General features: G+C 35.8%; 1 protein-coding gene across 1 annotated transcript in view; it reads left to right on the top strand.

Moving 5' to 3' along the window:
* FAF1 (Fas associated factor 1) overlaps nt 1–25,429 on the top strand; it is a 153,992-nt gene that overhangs the window by 44,127 nt on the left and 84,436 nt on the right. Inside the window, exon 7 of the mRNA XM_062497347.1 lies at nt 2,703–2,808. Within this exon, the coding sequence (XP_062353331.1) occupies nt 2,703–2,808 (106 nt within the window). The remainder of the gene's footprint in view (nt 1–2,702; nt 2,809–25,429) is intronic.

Raw genomic sequence — 25,429 nt, 5'->3', positions numbered from 1 at the left:
TTCCTTTGCATAAATTTATCTTGTAAAATTTATCATTCCCTTAATGGCTGAAACACAGTTTTTGGGCAAGATATATTTTGGCCCAAGTAATCTGGGGTAATCTGCATCCCCCTTTGCTGGAGGAAATGATTATGGGAGGGACAGAAATCAACCCCATCTCACAGAGGAGGGGGGGCACCAGCACTGGCATCAGTGACCCATCAGATGTGCCATCAATTCCTCCTCCTTTTGACTTTCTAGTGGACACTTACCAAGCTTTACAGCTGTCAGACGTGAGATTTTGATGTAGGAACTCCAAGGACTGGAGTAGTTGAACAGTGCATTTCTGTGTAAGGAGAAGTAATGGACTTGGTGCCATTTTGTTAATTTTCTGAAGAAAAAGTGAACAATTAACCATGCACTATATTTGCTAACACTTTCAAACCCAGTTTTTTCTCAATTTTTTTAATGTTTTTTATTAGCTAGCTTTTCAGCCTCTCTTTTTCACTCTGTTTGTCAATGAATATGTGCTGAGAATTTGCTTATTAACAACATTCAACTTGTGTTGCTTAGAAATCCCAAAAGTAGAGGTGTCAAAATTGTTAGTTCAAAAATTAAAGCTTTTAATTTTTAGGCACTTAATTTAAATTTGTTTGAAGAGTATTTTTTCCTTTCCAAAATACTTCCTGCTCTCACAAGTGGAAAACTTTCCGACGAGCGGGTGCTTTTTATTAGCAAGCTGTATTTTGAGTTGTACTGAAATGTGTGGATCATGCATAACTGGAGAGACTGAGGGTTTGGTCAGACTGGCCTGTTTCCTTCTATATTTACATCAATTACAGAATGAAAACATGAGTCATGTTATCAGTTAGCATCTACAGATTTTCAGATATAGCTAATTTTGACTCTAACAGAACCTTGTGTGAGTCTGTATGGAATCCAGAGCCATTCACATATGCAGTAATTAATGTTTTCAGAGCAATTAAATATGTCATTTGCCTCCAGTATTTGCTGAAAACAAATAAAAAAATCAGAATCTGAAAAAGCACAGCAGGATATTTTAGTTGCTACTGAACACTTGCCAATGGAAAATATGGTTATGGGGATGCAAAACTTACAATCAAATTAGAGTTATCTTTGACAATAGGCATACAACTTTTCAGGACTCCTCTTTTTATTTTTTCCTCCTCCTTTGAAGGACTGTTAAGTATTTGTAGAAAATATGTGAAAGTGCAGAAAACTACATGTTCAGCATCGATGATTCCATTTACCTTTGTAGTGTCTCTCATGCACATAATCATACTTAGCATTGACAATGAGTTGTGTTTATTTTCCATGTTGGAAAGCCATAAAAGACAAGAAACAGCACTTCATGATTTTATTTTGTATTATGTGATTATTGAGATGTCACAGGAGCCAGATTAGGTTTCCGAGTGAAGATATTTTTGTAAAATAAATTTCCCTGAGATGTTCAAGCAAATTTTGTATCTCTTGCTAAAGCATCCAGTTAGTATTATATGAGTTCCTTCCCATCTGAGCAGCAAAACAGCTAATGAATAATTCCAGAAGGAGTTAAAACTAACAAATCAGGTCTCAAATGATGTTTTTTGTCTTCTTGTATCAGCTGTGCTGATACATTCAGAATTTTTCCTTTACTGCTAAGAGGAATTGCATGTTGAAGTGTCACAGAATAGTGAAGATGTGAAAGAAAAAACCACAGTCTGCCATTCTTTTAAGGGTATGTGATAAGAAAAAAAAAATTGAATAAGGCAAATTGAATTTCATATGCTGCATATGAAAGTCAAGTCTGCATAAATATTGTTCAGAAACCCAAGCTGTGGTACAGTGTCACTGCAATTTTGTAGCCTGTGTAAAATTGCACACAGCCATAATTACTATGTCTATAACAGAAGTCCTGCCTTCTACTTTGAAAAGTAGATAGCTGCATAATTTTGTACCTAATTAAGCAATCAGGATGCCTTTTTAATATCCAGATGTTTTACTGCCAGGAAAATGAGAAAAAGAACCCCCAGCTCGTGACAACATGAAGATATAGTTGGCCTGTTTGAACTGTATCTCAAGATTTTTTTAAAACTAAGTATTTATTTATTTATATATTTCTTTGTATTTAACCCTCTGTAATGTACATTTAAAACAACGTGAGCAGAACTAGCTTTTCTGAATGTTCAATTCCCATGCAAGAAATTCTGCTGTGGTTACTTTTCCAGTTCTAATTAGCTGGGTTTATGTGCTTTAAATGAAACTAAGCAGAAGAATTTGCATTTGGTTTCTGCTTCAGGTAACCCTAGAGAAGCAAGAGCATGTTTTGCCTTGTTCTACTTGCCATCAGTTCTTAATGTGCATCATAGCTTGATATTTGGTCTGGCCATCAATATGCTGACAAGCCTATTATTAATGGCATTAGGAGTGCTAAATACACCCGATGTTTGTGAAGATAATGGGACTCTCTCCATTTTGAAAATACTTAACATTAGAAGAGCTTTAAAGGCTGCAGTCACCTTATTAAGGAAGGAGTTCAGGAATGGCCTTTGGTCATTCTCAGCAGGCTTCCTTGCATTTAAGAGTGAAAAGAGAGATGATAATGTTCTGCCTGGACTTGTCCATGTAGAGTTTAGGGTACCCTGGGGTTTTTGCATCTAACTGTAAAACAAGCTATAACATGCTTATCTGTGATTTTCCTGTTTTTCTTTCAACCATTTCAGGGCCCTGCAGGAGTCATTAAATCAAAACTTCATGCTGATTGTCACCCATCGAGAAGTCCAGCGGGAGTACAACCTCAACTTCTCAGGAAGCAGTACCATTCAGGAGGTGAGTGCTGTTTCACAGCTGAAGAATAAATGTAGCTCATTATAGCTAATGCCAGCTCTGTTAAAGGGGGTTTGCATAGTCTTGATGGATATTCCTGTATTTTATTAGTCTTTTTTATTTTGATCAACTGGATCATCAAGATTTGCTGTGATTTGATTAAAGAATTCAGTTAGAAAAAGGTGTTCTATTAAATGATACAGAAAGGATGTTTCTTTTTGTATTGCATTAGCAAAACACACAAACAGCGTTTATTGAGTTATTCAAATTGCATTTTGCTTGAAGCCCCTTGAAGCTACCTCTGTTTTCCCTTCTTTTAACCAGCTCCATCTCCATTTTGTAGGCACCTGAACCATTGTGCTGGTTGCTGTTGGAGTGCTGTAATTCTTACTGGTCTGGTAGCCAAATGGTTTTGTGTGTAATGGACATTGCTGCTGTTCTGTGGAATGGCCAGCAAGGGGTGATGTTGGAGAGAACTTCGGCAGAATTAAGTCCTAAAGGATCAAATATCTCTGATGTGTCTCTGGACTCTCTGAATTCAGAATAAGGAGTCCCTTGCATATTTTAGAAACTCCTTTTCAAGCCCAAAGGTTGTTGTGTAGTGCTCCATGGTATATCTAAAGCTAGATGTTGTGGATGTTATTTTCTGTATAACCCGCTGCCTTCTGGAAACTTGACAAACAGCCTAGAAATGTGAATCTTCAGAATTCACATTACAAAATACTAAGATTAAATGTTTGCTTTTCAAATTAAATGTATGTTTGCTATTATTGGTCCGACACTTCTCTCAGTCTTCTATGGTTGAACAGGTTTTTTTGAAGTTTTTTGTGTCACATACTGACATGGTAGACAGAATTAATTTGAGTTCTGTATTATTAGCCAGAGTAGTATCTCATACAGCAATGAAAAATGATCACTAACTGTTTTCATTGTGAATCCTGTTATTCTTAAGATCTAAATTCTGATCTTTCCCCCATGTGAAAGCCTGGTTTTTACTTCTTATGTTTAGATCTACTATAGTAAGTTCTGTTTTGCTTTTTGTGGTAACACAGATAAACAAACACACTTGAATCAGTTTGACTTTTAAGGGGCTGAACTTTGACACTCTAGAGTTACAAGGAATTTGAACGTTTATGGAAATAAAACATTCAAATATGTGGTTTTAATTTTAAAATAGTGAGATTCTAAAAGAAAACACATACATTTGTATTGTCTGTTTGGTTTTTATCAGTGCTGTACCATTTACTTCTTTGCTGGTGGGTCCAACCTGGCTTAAAGGAACCAGAAAGTTGTGTCAGGGGAATCTAGGCTGCCTTTCCATACCCTGAAGTTTTCTTATTTGTTGGTAATGACAGATTACAGTCATCAGGTTGCCATATGAAATCAACATAATTTAAAAATTAATTACGATTTTTCCCTTGACCAACCAAAATAAAAACCCTACCACCACGTAACCAGCATGAGCAGAAAACCTTTCTTTCCCTTTCTTGTATCTGAGTGTCACACCCAGTAGAGTGTCTAAAATTGTGAAGATCAATTCAGGGGCTAAAATGAGCTGAGCTCTCTGGCCCTTGTTGTGCAGCTGATGCTGAACAGGTGAACATGTCTGTCTGTGCAAAGGCTCCTGGAAATCCCTGGGGATTTCACTGAGGTAAAAGGGCTGGTGAACATTTGTCTAATTATAGAAAACAAGCAGTGTTTTGAATGTTAACTCCCTAATGGCTTCTTAATTTAATTTTTTTTCTTTTAGTGTAGAGTAATCATTGTAACAAATCTAGGCAGTCCTTGTGGTTTGGAGGAATTGCTGGGATCGTTCCTCATCTCCTTTGTCTCTGTCCTCTCCTGGGACTGTTAGATTTATTTTTTTTTTCCTCTTCACTCTCTTGTTCACACCTTAACAAATTAATAGTTTACTTTCCTCCTGGTGTATTTCTGTAACGGTGGAGAAGCTCAGTGATGCAGTTGCCAACCACAAGAGGGCAGGAAGGACTATTCAATTATTATCTAAAAATGCCGCTCAGTGTTTTCAAATTAGCTTCTGGTATATTAACAAAAAGGACTATAATGGCCAAGTTATTGTTTGATTTACAGATAATTGGCATATTGCAGGGAGGAGACTTAATTTCACCCTTTTAAATTAAACAGGGAGATTTAAAAAGACATAAAATATTCATTAATGTTCAGTGATTATAAAGCAGTGGCATATATTTATTCTACCTTTATTACTGTTTCGATGGGAAAATACAGCAAATATTTCAGAAATCGACTTGGCCATACTGACAAGTTGAAATGTTTAAGCAGTGTTAATGCAAGCTACTCACATGCCATATCCTATGCAGAAAGATTCAAAATGACTACATCAATTATTAAAAGAAATATTTAAGATTCTAGAAATGTTCTACTTCTTGCCACAGTTGGGTGCAACTGTCTCTTAAGAGCTACTGGTTCAGTGTGTTGTTATTAGTACTGTGAATTTTAAGGCATAGATATTTTTTCCAAGGGTCTCAAAACCCCCCAAACTCGCACCAAAAAACTCAACCCCATCACCTTTTCAGAAGGCAGAAATGTTTTGCAAGGCATTAAATGCAAAATCCAGTGAGCTCACAACTGTCTTTCCTAAAATACTGTTGCTGCAGTTCTCAGGTTTTTTTATTGTTTAGAATGCGTGTTTAATAGTAAATTATATTTGGATTAATTGTTTTTTTTTTCAAGAAATCGTGGTGTTTAATGGGGAAACCATGTGACAAAAAATTATCTGAGAGAAGCCTGATGCCGTAGTGCTCATGTCTGCTTCCAAAAGTTATTGCATATTATTTTAATAGTTGGATTTTGGATGGTACTTGAAAATGCCTTTTTTTTTTAACATTCTTCCTCAAAATAGCTAACACTTTACGTACTAAGATCTGATTTCTAATCTTAAAAAATGTAAGCTACATTCAGCTATATTGTTTTGTGATAATGAACTTATACAGAATCTTTGGAAGTGAAATAAAAAATTAAATTGAACTTGTCAAAAATTCTGTATATTCAGTTCAATTTTTTTTTTTGAGTTGGGTAGGGGAGTTGTTAACTTGGAAAGTTAATAATAGCACAATGGTCTAAATTTGTAAATTAATCTGTGTCACAGGTTTCTGATGTCCGTTTTTTTCTTGTAAAATTGCAGTATTAAATTAATTCTGGTGAGATACTGTTCTGGGAAATATCATGGTTACTTTTTTCCATGATCTGCATTTTAAACTGGAAATTGGTATGCTTTGTGCCAATTAGGAGAGTGTAAATGAATAAATTTCCAGTGTATTAGATGGTTAAATAAAGACAATTTGACAAATTGAACTCCTAACACAAGACAAAAAGGAGTTTTCTATCTGAAGACTTGTTCTTTATTCTGCTAAGATAATTTATAGAGGCTGTTTGAAACTGGAGAGGGTTTTTGTAACTTTAGGTTTGACAAACTCTGTGCTAAATTATTACAAGGCATTGCCACTATCAAAATAATTTCTATCAATTCTTACCAACTTGTTGTCATTTAGAAATGAACATTTCTATTACTTTTCATTTTTGCAAATTGTATTTTCATTATTTGACAGAAATGAAAGAAAACCTTTTTCAGAAGGGGGGAATATTTAAATGTGTGTTAAAAGCACATGATCATGGAGCAGACAAACTAATTTGTGAAAAACTTAATGGACTTGAGTTCTTGTCACAATAATGTGCTCTACACTTTTTGTTTTGTGACGCAGAAAAAAAAAGCAAGCATTTTTAACAAACTGGATTGCTCCATTAAAAACAAGGAATTTACGTTTGTCCATTTTACTCTTTTGATACAGCCTTTGAAGCCTTTTTGTGATTCCTGTGTGCAGGATTGCAAAAATATCCAGTGTACACAAGCTGTGGCTGCTAAAGGGTGGATGAGTTAAATATGCAGAACCTTCATTTCCCTCACAGATTGGTGATCTTATTTTGTAACTGCTGGAAATTCCAGTTGAGAATAGTATGTAGAGCATGTACTGGGCACTAGAATTCTTGGTAAAACATAAAATCTGTGCAAACAATGCAGAGAAGATGGATCTCTGAATACTGGCTGCCTCTGCCTAGCTGCTTCTGCTCCTTATTCTGTTCCTTTAGCCAATAACTGAAGCAGAGGCAGCCTGCTCAGCATCCCTGTCACCTGTGCTAGGTAACATATTTGTTCTCTGTTCCCTGCAGACTCACTGGCTAAGGTGGAATATGGAAAGCAATGTATCCAATAGCCCTCCAGGCAGGAGGAGGAACTATTTGTGCACACAACTGCCTGGGCTGAGATAAACTGTAAATTCTGTCTTTACAGATCCTAATCAAATCCTTTGTGATGAATTTCTTTAAACATTTTTTCATGAGTGGACCAATGTTAAACAAGATGCAAAATCACCATGATGAACATGCAGGCAGAAGCCTCATTTAAAAGGCCTAAATAAATGTAATATATAAATATAGATATACTGACCTGAATTACCTGCAGCAGGCAGAAAAATAATCTGGCTGGAGGTCTCGTGGCTTTTTCAGATCTGTTTTTTGGTATGTGAAGAAAAAAAATATTTTCAAAGACAGTTGTTGCTGAATGAGATCATTCAAAGTAAACGTCAAATACTGACATGGAGACATGAAATGCATATATAAATAACCTTACTGTTTTTAATGCTGTAGCTAAATAATTGCAATAAAATACATTTGCCAGAAATAGAAATACCCAAATATGGTACATATATTAGTAGTTTCAGAAACAGTTGTTTTATGTTTTGACATTTTGTAGTTGCTTTAAAATTGTTGAAAACTACTGTTGTGGTAAAAATCAGTAACTAGCACTTTTTGGATTTAATAGGAGGTGCACAAACGTTCTATTGTTCAAATACTCCTAGTATCAGATAAGCTATTAAAATACATTGCTATACTCATTGTACTCAAGAGCTGTGTTTTTTGTGAAATTTGAACATTTAGTTTGTTTTTTAGAGAAATCTGTCATCTTAAAATTATACTCAATTTATAGCAAGCCGTAAACAGCACTATACATAATTTAAACATCACTGTGATAGATAGCCTCAGTGTTCTGCAGTGGTAAATGAGGTCCTGCTAGCAAGCCAGGCTTTGAATTTTTCAGCGTAGAGAAAAAAAAATTGTATTTTTAAAAAGCTAAATCAACTTTTTGATTTGGTTTTTTGCCTTCGTGTGATAGATAACCGGTACTTTGCTGAAGTAAAATGTATTCACTGGAAGAAATCCTTGATAAACTTTTTGTAGGCGATCATGTGTTGGGAATTATGAAAAGAAAGTTCCTTGGGAAATAAAGAGAAAATACCTGTTCAACAGTGATAACTTTATTAGGCACTTAAAATATCTTAATACCTGACTGAAGAGATCTCTTTCGAAGAGATCCCATTGAAAAATATATATAACTATTTTTCTTTTTCTGCAACAGAAACAGCAATAAGAGATAAAGAAAGGGCACTACTTCTCACTTAATTGTGAAACTTAATATATTCCTGACAGAATATGCTTCATAACCTGTGATTTGATTTTGGTGGGTTTGGACGTGCATATCATTAAAGAAACGATCTTCAGTTATTAAAAACTAGTAAACATGGACATTTTTATATGCAAGAAAAGGCAGAGAGTAAATAATTGCACTGGTGACCAATACTGTAATAATCCTGTTTTACAATATGCACTTGACAGGTTGTAATAGTGCTAATTGAAGAGACTAATTCACACTTGCTTCATTCTATTCAAAGGCAAAATCAGCAGCTTGTTTTGCTTTTGACCAGATGGTCCTGATGAACACCTACTGTGCACTTTAAGTGCTTTACTAGAATTACAAAGGCTGGGGGCTGCATCCGACTCAAAATGATTTGAGAAGAGAAAAAAACCTCACTGCTCAATGGATTTGGTGCAACTAAATTAATTCTAGTGGACCCATTACACATTGAGCCCCCTTTTCAAAGTGCTGAGCCTCCTCGTTTGTTCTGTAGCAATGAGAAAGTGAAAGGCAGATTACTGCAAACAGAAATAAAAAAAAAAGTGCTGTGAAAAGGAGAAAAGAGGCCTTGAAGCCTTTTCATATCATTTGGGTTTTTCAAGTGCGTTATTTTTGGGGAGGGTGGATGTATGAAAAGCCAATTGGAGTTTTTTTTGTTTTAAAGTGCGCTATTTAAGTACTATGAATATAAAAGCAAGAGCAACAGTTGACTGAGTTTACTGTGGTAAAGCTTTGTGTCCAAGGATGAATCAAATTCATTATAGTCAATGCTTTGTATTTTCATATGAATGTAGGGTTAGTTTCACAAGACTGTGTCTGTTTAGGATAATTATAATTTAATATTTTCCTTTCATAAAGTTATCACTGTAGTTTATCTAAAATTTGCTGAAAGCAAGGTTTCTTCCTTGCATAAATTTAGAAGCACCCAGAGAGTTTATAACTCCAAAAGAAGTTGTTTGATTTACAAGGGAAGGCAGGCAGGTTCCAATAGCACAGATTATTATAACTAATTAGAAGTCACACATCTGTTAAGGTTCAGTTTGTCAGCACTCAGTTTAGTGTGTATGTGTTTGTATGTGTTTATATCTCTTCTTCCTTTCTCTCCTTCTCTGTCTCTATTCCCCTCCATCCCTAAGTGTAAGCTGGGTTGGAGAAAAACTCTCAAAGGATAAGGATCAATTTATTTGAATTTGGAAATAATGAGGAATCATTGTTATAATTTTGGTTATGGGTTTGGCTCTGTAAATGCTCAGTCATGTGAGTTGTCCTTATTTTAGAAGCAATCATGTTGAATTGGATGGCTTTGCTCATGTAATTTAAGGATGCTAAGGATTTTGGGGATCAAGACCTAATTTAAAACCTTGAATTTTTTAAAAACTGCAATTAAAACCATCACTTGCTATTCTGATTTTGAATATTTGCCGTGTTTTACTTTCAGGTTGGTGAATTTTTATGCAAGGCTTCTATCATAATACTAGCTATTAAAAAGGTGTTAGCATGAAATGACAAGAAAACCTAAGCAGCTTTATGAACATATTAAACAGCTCTGTCGCCAGCTCCTGTGCTATTTGGAGTGGGAAAGCAGCACTCTGCAGCTAAATAGCACAGTGCTGTTATCTATGTGAATTATATTTAGTTGAATAACAAATGAAAAATTCAAGTTAACATTTTTTTGCAATTAAAAAAAATTAATTTACAGCTTGTAAATTAAAGTGGTTTAGAACATGGTTTAACCTTTATGTCCTGTGTTAACTATAATATGATCACTTCTATTATTGCATGATATACACTTATATTAAAAAAAACACATTCGTTGAATTGCTGATTTGTTTTCAAACAATGAAATTTGTATTTGTGCAAATTATAGTAGGCACAGTGTTCTCTCATGTTTTCTCATCAAACAACCCAATTATACTTATAAATAGTGAGGTGCTAATGAACTGTTGTTCGGGAAAAGTTGATTTTTTTTTTTTAACTTGGGTAAGAAAGGAAACACTTCACAATTTTAGAGTGCTTGCTTGGTGAGAAAATATTTGAAAATATTTTACTTATGTAAATCATGTTGGTGCTATCACTTTTAAATACACAACAGAAGCTAATCTAAAATCCCCATCAGTTCATATGGAGCGTAACTACATGCTTGACATTGTAAATTGCTCACTTAATTGGGAACTGAGGATTTACTTATATTCATTAAGTTACAGAAGTTGTTTCCTAAGAGCTAATATTTGAGCTTGAAGTTTATTACTGCATTCACTGAATAGAAAGAGGTAATTTTTTGGATAGTTGTGGTGACAAGGATATTTAAAGTAGTGGTTGTAGAGTTACAATACCAAAATGCTCAAAAGTGTCTTGAAGCAGCAGTGTAATGACAGTGCTGCACTACGTTCTTTGTAATTACTATGCAAAGAAAACACTCAGTTGCTGTTCCAACTATGAATTAATAATGTTGGTCCCATCCATAACATCTTAGTGACACAGGCACCATCTCTGTAGTAAACCTGATTCTTAGGGGTTTTAATTACGTTACTATATCTGTGAAAAACATGAATTTGAAAAGTTATCCTTTTGGTTTTGTACCAGGAATTGTGGGCATAAATTTGAGATCCTTGCACTCATTTAAAGGATAAAATGGCCTCATAATCACCCTCAAGAAATCCCTGTTACTGTTTTTAAAAAGGGTTATAGCAGCTCTCGGCAAATATTTGCAATAAGTGGCAAAATTTATGCCTTGCTTTGTGGTAGTTGCGTGACCAGACAGTGGGGCATAGGATTGTTTTAAGGTTTTTACAGCTGCAGGGAAAAAGCATCTGTTCCTAGAAAAGCCTTCATTGTTTAATTTTGACACTGACTTTTCCATGCTGCTTGTACCAGTCTCTGGATTAGGTGCCACTAAAATGAAATTTGTTTTAAGTTGCTCCCAAATGCAGCTGTCACTATACACAGCCTTGTAGCTTAGGCAAAGGAGACATAATCAAAACAAGCATTTTTGTGCAAGGTCATCTGGTAGACTGGGAAAGCTCAGAGCAGGAATTTTGACAATATTGTATCTTGTGAGTAGCTTGCCTATTAGCTTTTGTATTTGTTTAATAATTCTGGTGATCACTAATGTATATGACTGTCTCAGAAATAATGAAAGGGTTTTTTAACTGCACTGCGTTTCTTTATGTACATTTTATATTGAATTTATTTTGATTGAGCAGTTTCTCTGGTATTCAGTTACATACATCCCATGTATGTTTATTTGTATCTCTGTATCTCTACAGTGAAATGGAGTGATTTACAAAAAGCAGAGAAAATTGACATTTTTGAAAGGCCTTCCATTTCTTTCCTTCAAAGTTTCCAGTGAATTAAAAATGAGAGAGCATTTCATTTTATGTATCCCAGAGTTGTGTTAATTTCTACCCAGCTGGTCTCAACTGATTGATACAAAGCCAAATTTGTGGCTGCCTGCATTACAAAGTCTGTAATTTGCTAATGAATTATGATAATAATCTTTCATCACACATGAAAGATTTAGATAAACAATTTACTAACTATATAGTTTGATCACAATTTTTGGGTTTGTACCAAGCCTCAAGTCTACTTTTATTTTTCCCTGCCTAGATTAGGAGACCAAAGTGAACTTGTACTTTGTTTTGAAAGCAGTGATGCTGGAAGTTATACGGGGATGATGGGAGACAGTGGAAACAACACAAACTTGCAGTGTAAATATCCATATTTATGCATAGGCAAATTAAACTGCCCAGTTTCCAACTAGAGGAGCATCACAGTAGGCATAGCACAAGAAATTTATGAGACTGTATCCACTGTTGTGGGGACATAGAAATAAATAAAAATAGGGTACAGATGTTTGTCAAGTTCAACCTCCTTTGGGTATGGTGGGGGCAAACTAATTAAAACACAGCTAGACAAAGCCATAGGGACAAACTAGGCTTAAAAAGAATGGAAAGGAAAATCAAATCTTCTAGAAGAGGAGCAGCTGCCACAAGATCTGTCAACTTGAGTGAAATTTGGGGTTAACCTGCATGTCAGATCAGCAGAGTTGATTTTGAACACTCTAAAGACTCTCTGAGGACAATGTTTGCAGGGCATGAGCACACCAGAAGTGTCTTCTTGCATGAAATCTGCCCATTTTTGATCAGATAATCCATCTTCTGACCAAAGATTAATTCCCAGTTCTGTAGAGCTTGCTCCTGGACAAAGGAAGAAGGATGGAAGCTCTGTGTTTGGTGCTCTCTTCTATTTTGCAAGATCAACAGAGCTTGCAAAAAAAAAAAAAAACAAAACAACCAAAATGTGTTAATAATTTTTCTGCTTCTCTTGAGCTCAGTAGGATGGGTTTAAGTAGGAAATGTTTTGATTTCCACCCTAAGAAAACAATCAACCAAACAAAAAACCCCACAAGACCTAGCACGTATGTCCAGTGTTGCCATTTTTATGTGGATGAAATTATTGGCTTCAGAGGTTTCTGTCTTGATGTGCTTCTCCTCAGATCACGAGTGACCCAAATCAGTTGGTGTCTCATCCACCCCAAAACCACACATGTATGACTGTCCCAAACAACATCACACTGAGATACCAAAGTATTGTTTGACTGGTAGAAATATTTAAAAAGCAAAGCAATGGGTAGTAAAGATAAAGCAGGACAACCAGCAGTGTCAAGAAAACACCATCCAGAGCAGGGCCTGGTTACATGGCCTTGTAAAAAGAATAGAAAAAGAGCTTTGGGGTGGGTGCTGCCTGGAAAGGGGGTTGAACTATGACCAAAGAGTTGTTGTTGCCTTATTATGTTGTTTGTTCTTATCATTTTTAAGGAGCTAGAACTTTATGGATAACCAGTGGTGTGCTCACTAATTACTTCTTAATGCATCAGGTTAAAAAGAAAAAGGTTTAAGTTTGGTTAGAAGGCAGTATTTTTTTGGTCAAACTTTCTGATTAATGGAAAGTGCAGAAGAGTGAGGAGGGAGGTGTGAAAACAGATTTGATGTACCAAGATCTTAACTCTCAACACTCCTTTGTCCCCAGGAAGGTGATTGTATCTAGTAGCTGTTACCTGCTGTGTCTAATGTCTAGTAGCTCTCCTGGAAATGATGATGTAATTTGGAAGTAGAGACTAGCTAAGGACTTTCACAGTATTGGAAACAACCATTTAAAGAAAAAAAGAAAAAGAGGAGTAGAAAGAACAAGGATTTTTTGCTATTTTTCTATAATTTTTATATAAGGAAGAGAGATCTTCCTACAAATATTTACTAATAAAATAGCAGTAAGTGTGTCTGTCCGTCTGTCTGGTATCACATGGCAGAGCTGTGCATACCTTACTCCAACCCCAACAACCCAAGGACTGTCTTAATTTCAGTTATTTTGTTTGCAGCATCAGGGCACCCCAAATATCTCTGCAATTTCTTTTAGGAGAAACAGAAAGGTTTTGTATTGGTCATATTTCACTCATTTTTGATGACAAGTTACCTTTTACTGAACTCAGCAACCGTAACACAGTGGCTCTTATTTAAGAAACATTGTAAGCTGTTTTTTTGTCCCATTTTTAATTTCTCTGTGAGCTGAATTTCAGTTCAACATCTCCCCTCTGTGTCTTGCATAAACTTCTGTTTGCACTTGCACACAAAGTTCCTCTTTTAAGGCAAGGAGGACTTATTCCTGAATAATTCAAAAGTGGGGAGTATTAAGAAGTGCTTGGATTAATCTGCAGAGGGTTTTGTGTGTTGACAATTTCACCTGTAAGTAACAATCTCTTTCACCCACTCTGCTTAAAAGGTCTTGGCTCTTTTTTATTCGTTGTATTGACCTTGGGCTGCCAGAGAAAAGACCAGACTGCAGCTGAGAGCTCTGACCACAGGACAGCCTATGCCAGGACTAAGGCAAACAAAATGGAGAAGCTCTGACATTCACAAAAAGTAGCCACAGAAGAGTGGAAGGGGACACTTTTTCTGTAGTCCAAGGCAATACAGTGAAACTTCTCACCCTGACACGGGGAGGTGGTAAACTTCCAAGGCAGGCAGGTCCATGGTAATTTTTCAAGTATAGCTCTTGTGAGGCCAGTGGAAAATATATAAGTTCTCTAGATCATTCTGTGAGGTTTGGGGTGAGCTGAAAGTTAATTTTTTGATGAACTAAGAGCAATAGACTGAGAAGGAACTTGAACTGCTGTGGAGATGCCTTTTCTCTCCACATTAGATCTTCTCACAGACCAAGTTGCAGGTCACAGCTGTGGCTGCATTAGCACACAGGACAGTGCAATAAGAGGTCTGCAGAGAAAACCTCTTCATGGGAAACATCTCTGATGTTTATCTATGTTGGCATTTTAGCAGTTACTATTTCTAGCTGTGGATTGAATGCTTCTTATTAACTGACATCTCAAAATTGTGCATCTTCTCTTTTACTTTGGTTTTAACAGTAATTGGTTTCCCTGCTCCGACTGTTTTGTCCTCCAAGCTGAAGTGTGCAGTAAATTGGACAGGTGGGAGGCTTAAGATTAGGAGTGTGTGTTTGAAGTGAAACACCAATGCAATTTCATTTTACAAGGGCTGGATCTACATCAACCCTTTTGTGCAAATCAGTGTTTTCAAATCCTGCAGCCTTGGGAAGCCTCTGTTGTAGCAGAAACAGTGTCATTTAAAAAATAATTTTGTAAACAGAGGTAGTAGAGTTCTTGAATAAGAACAAATAAATGAAAGATTAAGTGGAATGTGCATGTGCTGGCTGTTTTCAACTCACTGCAGAGTTGCCGTGCAAAGAATTGCCATGAGCAATAAGACAAACTTTTTAAATACCCAAAAAGAAACAGTTTTCACCTTAGAGAACTACATTAGCATTGTGCTTGGTAATTTTCTTTCTTAAGATCAGTTTGAAGTGAGGAACAATAAAACTTGGAGATTTCTGCAGCCTAAGTGCAAACTGTTTGAAGAGGATGATTTTAGCATAGTCCAAACTAGGCATCTGTTGTCTCAAGACATTGGTATCAGATGGAACTCAAAATCAATTTCAGTTCTCATTTTGTGTCTTTTGCCTTGTGTCAGTTTTTAGGTCAGATCTAGGATCACTCAGATATGACTTAAAAAAATCTGACAGTCACCCAACAAAATTTTTAACTCTGTAGGTCCTTTTGCTTGTTAAGTAAACAGTGTCTTTTTCTCTTCATTTTTTCTCTTCTTTTTAAGTTTTTTTTTTTCTTCTGTTTCTTTAATTTTTTTAGGTTGTTCACATACATGTTTTCAATTGTACTGCTTTCTCATTTCTGCCTTTCATCTTCTGTTTTATTGACTTTTTCAGGTTTTAATGAAAACAGTTTAAGAATTTCTTCATTTCTACTTGTTTAAATGAATTATCAATATTTGGCCTGACTTTCCTAAGTACTATGTTCTCCTTACAATGCAATACTGAAAAAAATACTGTAAGTCAGAAACTTTTAAAGTATTGTTCTTTTTATGCTTTATTTTTGCAGAATTCTTGTGTGTTGAATAATATTTGAAAGCTGTTCTTGTGTGTCAGTATAGTGCATGTTAATATTTCAGAGACTGAATTTTCACTAATTAGTATATGAATATGAAATGAGAATTCTTTCTATCAACTAAATTTTTGTTGCTGGTGTTAATTATCATAGTTCAAAATAGTACACATTCTTAGGATTTAGACAGGAATTATTTTTACATTTTTGATGTCATTTTGTTGGTATATGTTTTTTACACTGAATTTACATGACTGTGAGTATCCTTGTGATTCAGAGGAGAAGCTGTTAGTATGGATCAGTCAAATAGTTGTTTTATTAATTTATTCTCAAGGAAAAACCAGAGAGAGTAGCTGAATATGTAAATGAGCAGCTTGTGATGCTATAACTTGTCAAATAACCATTGATGCAGTATAGCTGAGCAAACTGTTTCAGTGTGTGCATATACAGTAGGTATTTCTCTCCAAATTAATATTTGCATTTGAGATATGAGTGTAGTGCAAATACATGAGAAGTATATAACAATTAATAATATTTTGTGCTTGATGTTTACATATTATGTGCTCTGTATTTTAATTCTGAGTGTTATCTGCTTCGTTAATAATTTTGAATTAGTCTTCCAAATATATTGATTTAAAGGGATTTATTACTTAATTATTAAGTTTTGATAGGCATTTATGTCCTTGCGTTTGGTCAGTAGTTAGCATTAGTTGGCATTTCTTGAGGTTGCCTTTTTGATTTCACAGTCTTTATTGATTTCATGTAGCAAATTGTTACCTTTATTGCATTAATGAATCCGTAAAAATAGTTGGCATGTTCTTCAAGGTTTTAGTGTCTCCTCAGGGATTTCTTTCTACAATGACTTTCTTCTTCAACCAAAAGGACTTTGGATCCATCCTTTGGTTTTGTATGGTTCTACAGACAAAAAAAAAAAAGAAAAAAAGCTTCTCAAGCTTTCTAAAAGCCCTTTCTCAATTCCTTGCATTCTTTTGTCTCCCATTTGTGAATCATTGCCAGCTTACTGTAATTCAGTTGGGATAAGATGAAAAAAACAGTCTGTTTTGCACTTCTTTGACTGCTTGGCAATTTTAGTGTTGTATTGGGAATTGCTAGAAAATAATACCTTGATACATTAGAAATTACTAGAAAGTTTAGTGTTCATATCATAAATAGAAACATGCTCACGCTATTAATTTCTCTAAGTGTGTTAGCCATGTTTTTTCACTGTTAAAATTATGGCTTGTTGGTTTTTTCTTGTTAGTTCTTTTACCAGTGTGGTAATAAATGTCACTGTTCTAGAAAAGATGCAAGAATCCTCTGCCATATCATGAGGTTCATGGTATATTGGAAGAGTTCAGTGTTGCAGCAGTGATGCTGTGCTCTCAGGGAGTGGAGTGAGGGATTTGGAGCAGCGTTGATGCAGAAAAACAAACGTAGCTTTGTTCCCAAAATTCACCTTTTTGGATCATTTTATAAAAAAATGAAGACCTTGTAACATCATAATTCAAAGGGCAATTCTGCCTCAGAAATAGGATATAGTTCCCACAAAACTGTTTTCTCTGGAACTCATGCCCTGCCCTCCTCGTAGAGGTGTTCCCAGAACTTGAGGGTGGGAGAGGCAGGAGGAGAGGATGATCTGTTCTCAGCAACCCTTTGCTCTTACACTCCTGTTTTGGATCCTAGCTGGGAGTCAATGTCATTTTACAGCTGCATTTAACTCCCTGTCATCCTGCTCCCCTCTGCCTCCCCTCGTGCTGCTTTGAAGGCAGCCCTGGGGTCAGCAGGAGCTGAGCCACTGCTCAGAGAGGGAGCCTGGGAAGCAGTGCAGAAGCAGGAGCCAGGCAGACCTGTCAATGGCTTTTTTTTTTTTTCCCCTCCCTGAGTGTTAATTGTGGTCACAAGAGTTAAGTGTTGCTGTAAAATTAACATCTTGGTATTATGTATTTATTTTCCACCATGTAGCTTCAATGTCAAGTTTATCCAGCAGACAAGTCAAAACAAGATCATTTTTTTCTAACTGCTGCTATGGCAAGTCTCAGCCTGGGTTCTCAGAAAATCACAGTGTTCCTTCTAGTTAGCAGCTAATAGGAAACAATAAAGATTTAGGGTTCAGAATTTAATTGGCACTGATGCTGATGCAGGAAGAACAAACTGCACATGGTTTACTCCTCTGAAGCTTTATTGATTCTTTTTTGAAAGGAGAGCTCTGATGAAAGTAAAAGAGAGGCGTTCAATTTGCAAGTATTTCTACACAGTTTTTGTTCTGAAATGTGCTTTTCTATCCTTCTCTATCTCTGCTGGGTAATAATGCCTTGAGATCTTCTGAATCAGAGTCAGATACTGAAAAACAAAAGTGTAAGGTTGTAATTTCTATTATTTATCTTGATCATTTGGATGGCATTGCAGCTTTCTTACAGATTAATTTTATATCTTTCCCAAGGTTAATGTCTCATATGCAACTGTAAGCATTTTTAAGATAATGTGACTTCAGCATATCCTCAAAATCTCCAACCCATATCCTAATGTTTTAGTGACCTATTTCCAAGGATCAGATCTGGAATATCAGTCTCAAAGAGGTGGTGATAAAACCAGAAGCTTCCTGTTTTTCTGACATTGCCTGTAGATCAAAATCTAGAAACGGGATTTTTTTTCATCATTTACATAACAGAACTTTTGAATTTCAGTGAGTAACTGAGGGTTTTTCTTCAGGCATAGATTGGTTCCATGCTTTATGAGTCTACAGCAAGCTCAGAGATGTGTGGCAGAACTAACAGCAGATGTCTTTGAGTGGCTTCCAGCTTCCACAATTTCCTTGCAAATCATGATAGAGTCCTTGGGTTATCATCACTGCCAAAGCCACCATAGTTGAACTTCCATTTAATAGCTGATCTCTTGGTCCATACTTTCAAACAGTTTTGAAAATTTTGGAAAGGAGTGACTTATTTCTCTTCTAATCTCATCTCTCCATTTTCTCCATAGATTTGGTGACGGATTGCACCCATTTCTCCTGATCTGGAATTACAATTTAAAATGCCTGTCATTGTGAAACTATGACCAGTAGATCTTAGCTTTTTGTTGGCTTCCTGCCATCCCTGTCATTTGTTTTCCTGCTGCTTTTCAGGAATTGATTTTCATAAGATAGCTGCAGGCAAACCTTTCCTGGGACTTCTAATCCATTGGGCTTTAGTAATGGCCTCTTATTTCAAGGGAAGAGGATTTTACAGAAACTACCTGAAATATCCAAAGTCAGTACAAGATGGTGATACTTATCTTTTAAACAAAGTGTCCAAAAGCCTTTATTTTTGCATTCATGTGGAGAGTTTTAAGGTTACTGAGCTGGTTTTGCTGCTGGAGGAGGTCATTCTGTGCCAGATTCCTGTCTGTGTACATTGTAACTCAACTTTTTTTGGTTCTTATTGAGTCAGGACTGCTGTTCTTGCATGTGTTACTTAAAATCACAGGGCTGCAACATGGATTCACCAAATTTATTGTCATCAGTCCTGCCTTCCATGTGACTGGATACATACATAACTTTCTGACCCTTATCTGATGGTTGGTGGGTAAGTGACTGCTCACTGGCAGCATCACAAGTTCTTTATGAAATGTTTTTCAGCTGCTATTGATAGTATGTGTGCTTAAGCCTCACACACCACAGTGTCACGGTGATGACCACACTTTAATAAGTGATCACTTCTCTCTTAGAAAGCATTTGGCCTATCAGGAAAGGCCATTCCCTTCTTAAGCATCTCTGTGAGTGCTCAAGGGTCGTGTGTCCCATTGGTTTGGAACATTTCTAAGGAGCAGCCTGGGAGGATATCTTCAGAATTGTCCAGGTTGTGGTTACTCAAGGCTGATCAAGTTCCACATACACTAAAAAAAAGTGTTAATAAATCTATTCTAGTCCTTAGGTTTCTTTAAGGCTAAAGAGCCTGTTACATACACTGATGTTTTGGATGTGCCTCTAATTAATTTTCTTCTAAGTATTCTCACGTAGGTCATGAAAGAAGTGATTATGATTTCATTGTCCTGTTTGAAACACTTTGGGTCCAGGGCATACTCTCTGTTCAGGTGAAATCTCAGTCCTTTCTTCAAGTTTCCAGCTTGTTATTGCTGGACTTGAACAGATTTGTCTTCCCCATCTCAAATCCGTGGTCCCATTGATGAATGTGGATGCTTTCAGGTCTAGAGGATGCTTGCTTGTCTCCAGTAGGGGATGTTCATCCTCACAGGGAGAAGTAATCCTGGAAACTCCACAGGATACAGCTGAATGACCTGGTTTTTGGTAGAAGTCTAGATCCTTGTCTGTTGTGTAAATTGTGGAAATGTGGTACATTGGATTTTTGTCTGGATATTAGTGCAGAGCTCTCAGATATGTATCACTTAGTTACCCAATAAATCTGTTATCTCACCCTGCTAGCCATTAGTAGAAACAGGGACATTTGCTGCTTCAAGCAGCACTTCCCTGGTGCTGATAAATAACTGTCCTTCCTGATCTGCTTCCTTTGTCATTGTTGTGGTGAGACAAAAAAAAAAAAAAAAAAATCTTGGACTACGTGAAAAATAAAGACTTGGTGTAACTTTCTTGTTGCGATAACAGAATAATAAAAAGACTGTGTGGGAGCAATTCATTATTCTTTTCCTTTCAAGCACTTAAAAGCAAAACAGAGCTGAAAATATTTCTTTGGGAGATACTGAAATACCTCATTAGTTCTTTCTTTTTATTGGCTATTGAAGTGACAATTCTGTAACAGGAATGAATGTGAGGATGAATTTTGCTTTGATTTATAGAAATGTGTTAATTTGAGCTGAATAGCTCTTTTCAGATCTTAATATTTGTTATCTGTGAATCTTGTTTTGTAATACATAGTTTCTAGTTTTATTTTACATAAAGGAATTCTGATGGAGACTCTGCTAATTCTGTGCAGTATTGTAGGTGTTTTGGGAAAAATTAGCTGCTGAGACTCACTAATCTGTAATTTAAGTTTTTTTCATTAAATGGAATAGTGTTCACTGCTTATTTAATAGATATAGAATTGCATGTCAAGCTAAGACTGAAAAGTGTGGAGAAAATAATATATATGTTTAATTAATTAAGTTAACCTTTATTCAAATCTTTCCATTTCAGTGAGATGACAAGTTTGCACAATAGAATAGTGAAAATGGTCAGAATAGCTTTACATTAGCTCATTTTCTGAACTGATCATTAAGTTTTCTGTTGTTCTGCAGCAAATGAATGGTGAGCTTTGTAAAGACTGGAATCTGCAGAAGAGGTAACTCCTGTAGTGTTTTGGTCAAACACTAATGAAATTGCATTTAGTTGTATATTCAAGAAATACTGACTCCTCCATCATGAAACAGCTTTGGGTGTTTTTGGGTCACTCAGACCAGACTGTTCATGAAGGTGGCTGCTGTTGGAGATACAGAGAATAAACTCATTGCATTGAGAGAGACTCAGCTGTGCACTCTTCTTAGAGGAACAACATAATGTAGTTTTGTTTTAATATTTTGGAATTCTAATGGGAAATGTGATTTCAATATTGTAGACTTCAGTATTGTAAATTACTTATATTTTTAATTTAGGCAGTCCAGGTCTGGAAGCCAGTCCAGTTCAGCAAAAATGCCTGAAGCAGAGGTTGCAGGACTGGGACCTTAGCAGCATTTATTTTCTTCATAAAAGTCTTACTGTTTGTTAAGAAAAGTTCCTCGCTTGAGAGGCTTCCAAATAATTTTTGTCTTCAAATTGATCTCTAGAGTTAATTTATTTTCATTTCCCTTCATCTTCCCATGTCTGCACCTGCAGACCTTAGACTTCAGGTTTTCTAGTGTTGCTCTTGGCTTAGTGTGTTTATTTTAACTGTTTCTAATATTTTTCTGTTATCTGATAACCTGATAATTTAAACATTACTAATTTGCTTTTCCCATCAACCTTTTGTATTCTACAAGTACTTATGACTCATGTATGCTTGTTTAAGTACTGACTTGTTTGGGGAAAAGACTTAAATTAAAGAAAGAAGAGCCAGAGAGAATGTAGATTGGGCTTTTTGTCAAGGTTGCAGCTGCTTTTTCAACTTTATTCTCTTTTTTGAGGAAATGTGGTTAAACATTTTTAAATACACTAAAAGTAGTATTACTCATGAAACCAAAACAAATTTGTATGGCTTCTTTTGGTAGACATAAAAATCTATATTTGAATGGTACCTTTGTCTGATTGATTTTGTTGACTCAGTGGAATTTCATCTCTGCTTCACTCACAGTTTTAGTGTCTCTAACTTTTAAAAATACTGGTGCAGATCAATGTTCATCTTATTGTGGAAGAGGAAGGCAGGGCTATAGTTGGCAAGTACTATAGATGGCAGCAATAAAGATTCTTGGCCCTCACTCAGAAAACTCATGATATGATTTCACCTGTACTGCCATTACTGTTACATGGAAAACTGTCAGTTAAAAGAAAGAGATAGAGGTCTTAATATTTTTGTGTGTTTTTAGTTTCTATGTTAAAAAACAAAAGCAAGTCTGATACCTGATATTTGATCATCTTCTTGCTTTATTTTTAAAAAAAACTGGTTATTAGAAACCTGTTTCATATTGACATTAAATTCAAATAAAGATCTAGCTTTTCTGTGATGTGACAATAAACTTTTGAAAGCTTTAAAATTGTTTCCAATGAAATTATGTTTGGGACACAAGTTCAGGGAAGCACTGCTTTGATATAATATACTTTATAACTTTTGTTCTATGTCGTATAGAGGGAAATATATATTTTTTAAACATGTTAAATATGTTCTACATGAAAGATTTTCCTCTATCTTATTAAGTAAAAGAGGGGATTTTTTGGGTGGAAGATTCCATAGTTAAAGATGTAAACCAGCAATTTCTTGCTTCTATAGCACAACATAGTTCAGAGCTGAGATTAGAGAAACCCTGTAGAGTGGCTAATACTTGAGGGCATCCCCAACTAGAAAAGTATGTGAATTTAGGCATGGGAGGAAGGAAGGATCTGCTTTAAATTTAGTGTAGGGTCACTGAGTCTTAATGATAGATTAAACAAGGGAGGTGGAATAATGAATAGGGGTATGCAATGTGTAGCACTAATACCAGAAGTCCATGGTTTTCACTGGTTATTTAATGTCTTTTCCCATATGTTTCTGAATAGAGCAGGTTATGGCAGGGATGAGCTAAGGAATAGCTTTGTTAGTGAATTGTTAAATAGACTGAATTCTCTTTCTAAAATGTACATGTATATAGGAGAGATGCTTGTTAAAAGTATAAGCGGGCACCTTACATGCATATTTCTTAAATGTAGCAATATTAGTAACTGTATTTGTAATTGATGTGTGTGTGTTGATATTCTTAAAACCCAGTATGAAGGTTTGTCTGCAATTCCTTTCCATTGTTAAAGCAGAAATCAATTTCCAATTACTTCTGAATATTGTTGATATAAAAACCCCTAAATAAGTTTTGATTTGGTAGACACAATGATGAAATGGAGGGAGTACCCAGAAATGTTCTTGTTAGTAGAAATTTGACTGACAGCTCAATGAACATTGTTTTATAGCTTAACTTGAATTCAGAATAACATGAATTGAATATCTATTCAAATACAACCACATCAAAGAATTTATTAAATTCATAGTTAGAGTGACTGAGAAAAGATGTCACAGTTTACTTTAGAGCTGACTTCCTACAGAGCTCTCACATAAAAGTCTGTCAAATAGCTGATACCAACAACTGAACTGAACCAAGCAAGTCAGCACTTGAGCTGCTGATGGGTTTCTGGATGACCCATCTTCTCTTTTCATGGTGATAATACCAGAGAGTCTTCAGAGAAAATGCAGGTTGCACTTAATTTTTGCTTTGGGAAATTAATGTAATGCATAAGACCTTTTATATCTGTGGCTCATCTTCCTTTTTAGATGCACCTTGTGTGCTGGCCCTAGGAATAAAAGGGCTGCAGAGTGAGTCTGCCCATCTCTTTACTAAGCAGCAGGTTTGCTGTGACCTTTAAGTGTAAAAGTGGAGGGAAGAGAGAAGTAAAACACTGAACTTAGAGGTATTGGAGAATTTCTTAATGTGAAAGTACTTCCCAGCTCTCTGCATGACTGTGGTACTTTGCTTGACAAAGTTAATAGATTGAACTATTTTTCATATAATGTGTAAATTTGTTAATGCTTTATAATTATTTACAAATTTTATGTTGTCTCTAGAAGCAAGAAGATAGTGGTCTCTCCCAAAAACTTATTTTATCGATTGTCTAGAGAACAGGTAAAAACAGATGAGAAAATACTGATTTTGTGATGTTCTCTTTCTTACACCAAAATTGGTAGGCTTATCACTTAAAATCAGGATTGCTCTGAAGCAAATGTGGTTTATGCAGTTTTTAAGACTGAAACTGAATCAGTTTCTATTTTGAAACATAGTTGGGTAGGAGTGGAGGAAGATACTGTTTAGCAGTGAAATGTGTTCAGGAGCATATTTCTTGGAGTCATAATCTGAGATTTGTGGGAGGCAGTAGGATTCCTTGGCTCAGTGAACCAAAGTGAAAAGAAACTTCTAAATGGGAGATTTTTGCCTGGGTTTTGGTTTTTTCCCCCTTCCCCCATATGTATCTAAATGATGTTCTTTAATATGTTAAATGCAGTAAGGATTGGACCTTTGACTTCCATTCTTCTTCTTCTTACTAGTTCCTAAAATGACCATTTGTTTTACCATTTATTGGTTTGAGTGATTACTTTTGAAACCCCTGAATATTCCCAAGTAGGGAAATAACCAAATTTATGTATTTATTACACTTGAGATGTTGCAGACCAGTTACTTTTTAAATGGACATGAGGGTGTTTGACTAGAAATATATTTGTCTAAATTTTTCTTTTGTCCTGAGCATGACAGCTTTGAAAATGTAACAGATTTTCTTTCTACTGCAAGAGTCACATTGACTCTCTCTTTTATTTCCAGTGATGATTCAGACCCTAGAAATAATCTTTCATGTCCTTATGAGTGGGAGCCTGACTATGTCCATGGGGGTCACTTTGCTATAATTGAATATATGCACAAGTGATGTGGACAAGGTGGGACCAAGCCTATGTAACAGGCATGGAGATTTTTTCTTACTTTGCAGCTTTAGCTTATATTTTACCATTACCCAGTAGTGTCAGTATCCTCTGGTAAGTCTGAGAGATGTTAGGATGGACAAAATGTGTAGTTAATTGTTGAAATAGTGTTTTCATACAGATTTTGAGTAGCTTGGATCAAAGTTAATGTTCTTGGCACATACTTAACTTCATGATCAGTAAGTATCAAGGTGTTTGGCAATCTCTCAACATTTCAGGACGTAAAATCAACTGGAATTGGGACCTTGGGGGTACAACTATTAGAAACTGTATCTACCCTCCATATTGCAACTCAATGTTTTGCCAAAAGAGTATTTACCTGTTGATGGTGATCTGGTAATGGATGCCTGAGGAGCAGTTGCCTGTTGTCTTTCTCAATGTGCAGAGAGGTCAGATAAAAGTTTCCACAGAGCAGTGATGGGTCATTTAGGTAGCTAATAAGTGGTATTTTCTCAAGTGACCATTCCTATTGAATGGAACTGAATTGGGACTTCAAAATGTGTCTTTTCTTTGTCAGTGCATGTCAAACAAGCAAACAAACAA

This window comes from Cinclus cinclus, chromosome 8 (genome assembly GCF_963662255.1).
Source record: "Cinclus cinclus chromosome 8, bCinCin1.1, whole genome shotgun sequence".
NCBI lineage: Eukaryota > Metazoa > Chordata > Aves > Passeriformes > Cinclidae > Cinclus > Cinclus cinclus.
The sequence above is the reverse complement of the archived record's forward strand: the minus strand, read 5'-3'. Positions and strand labels throughout refer to the sequence as shown.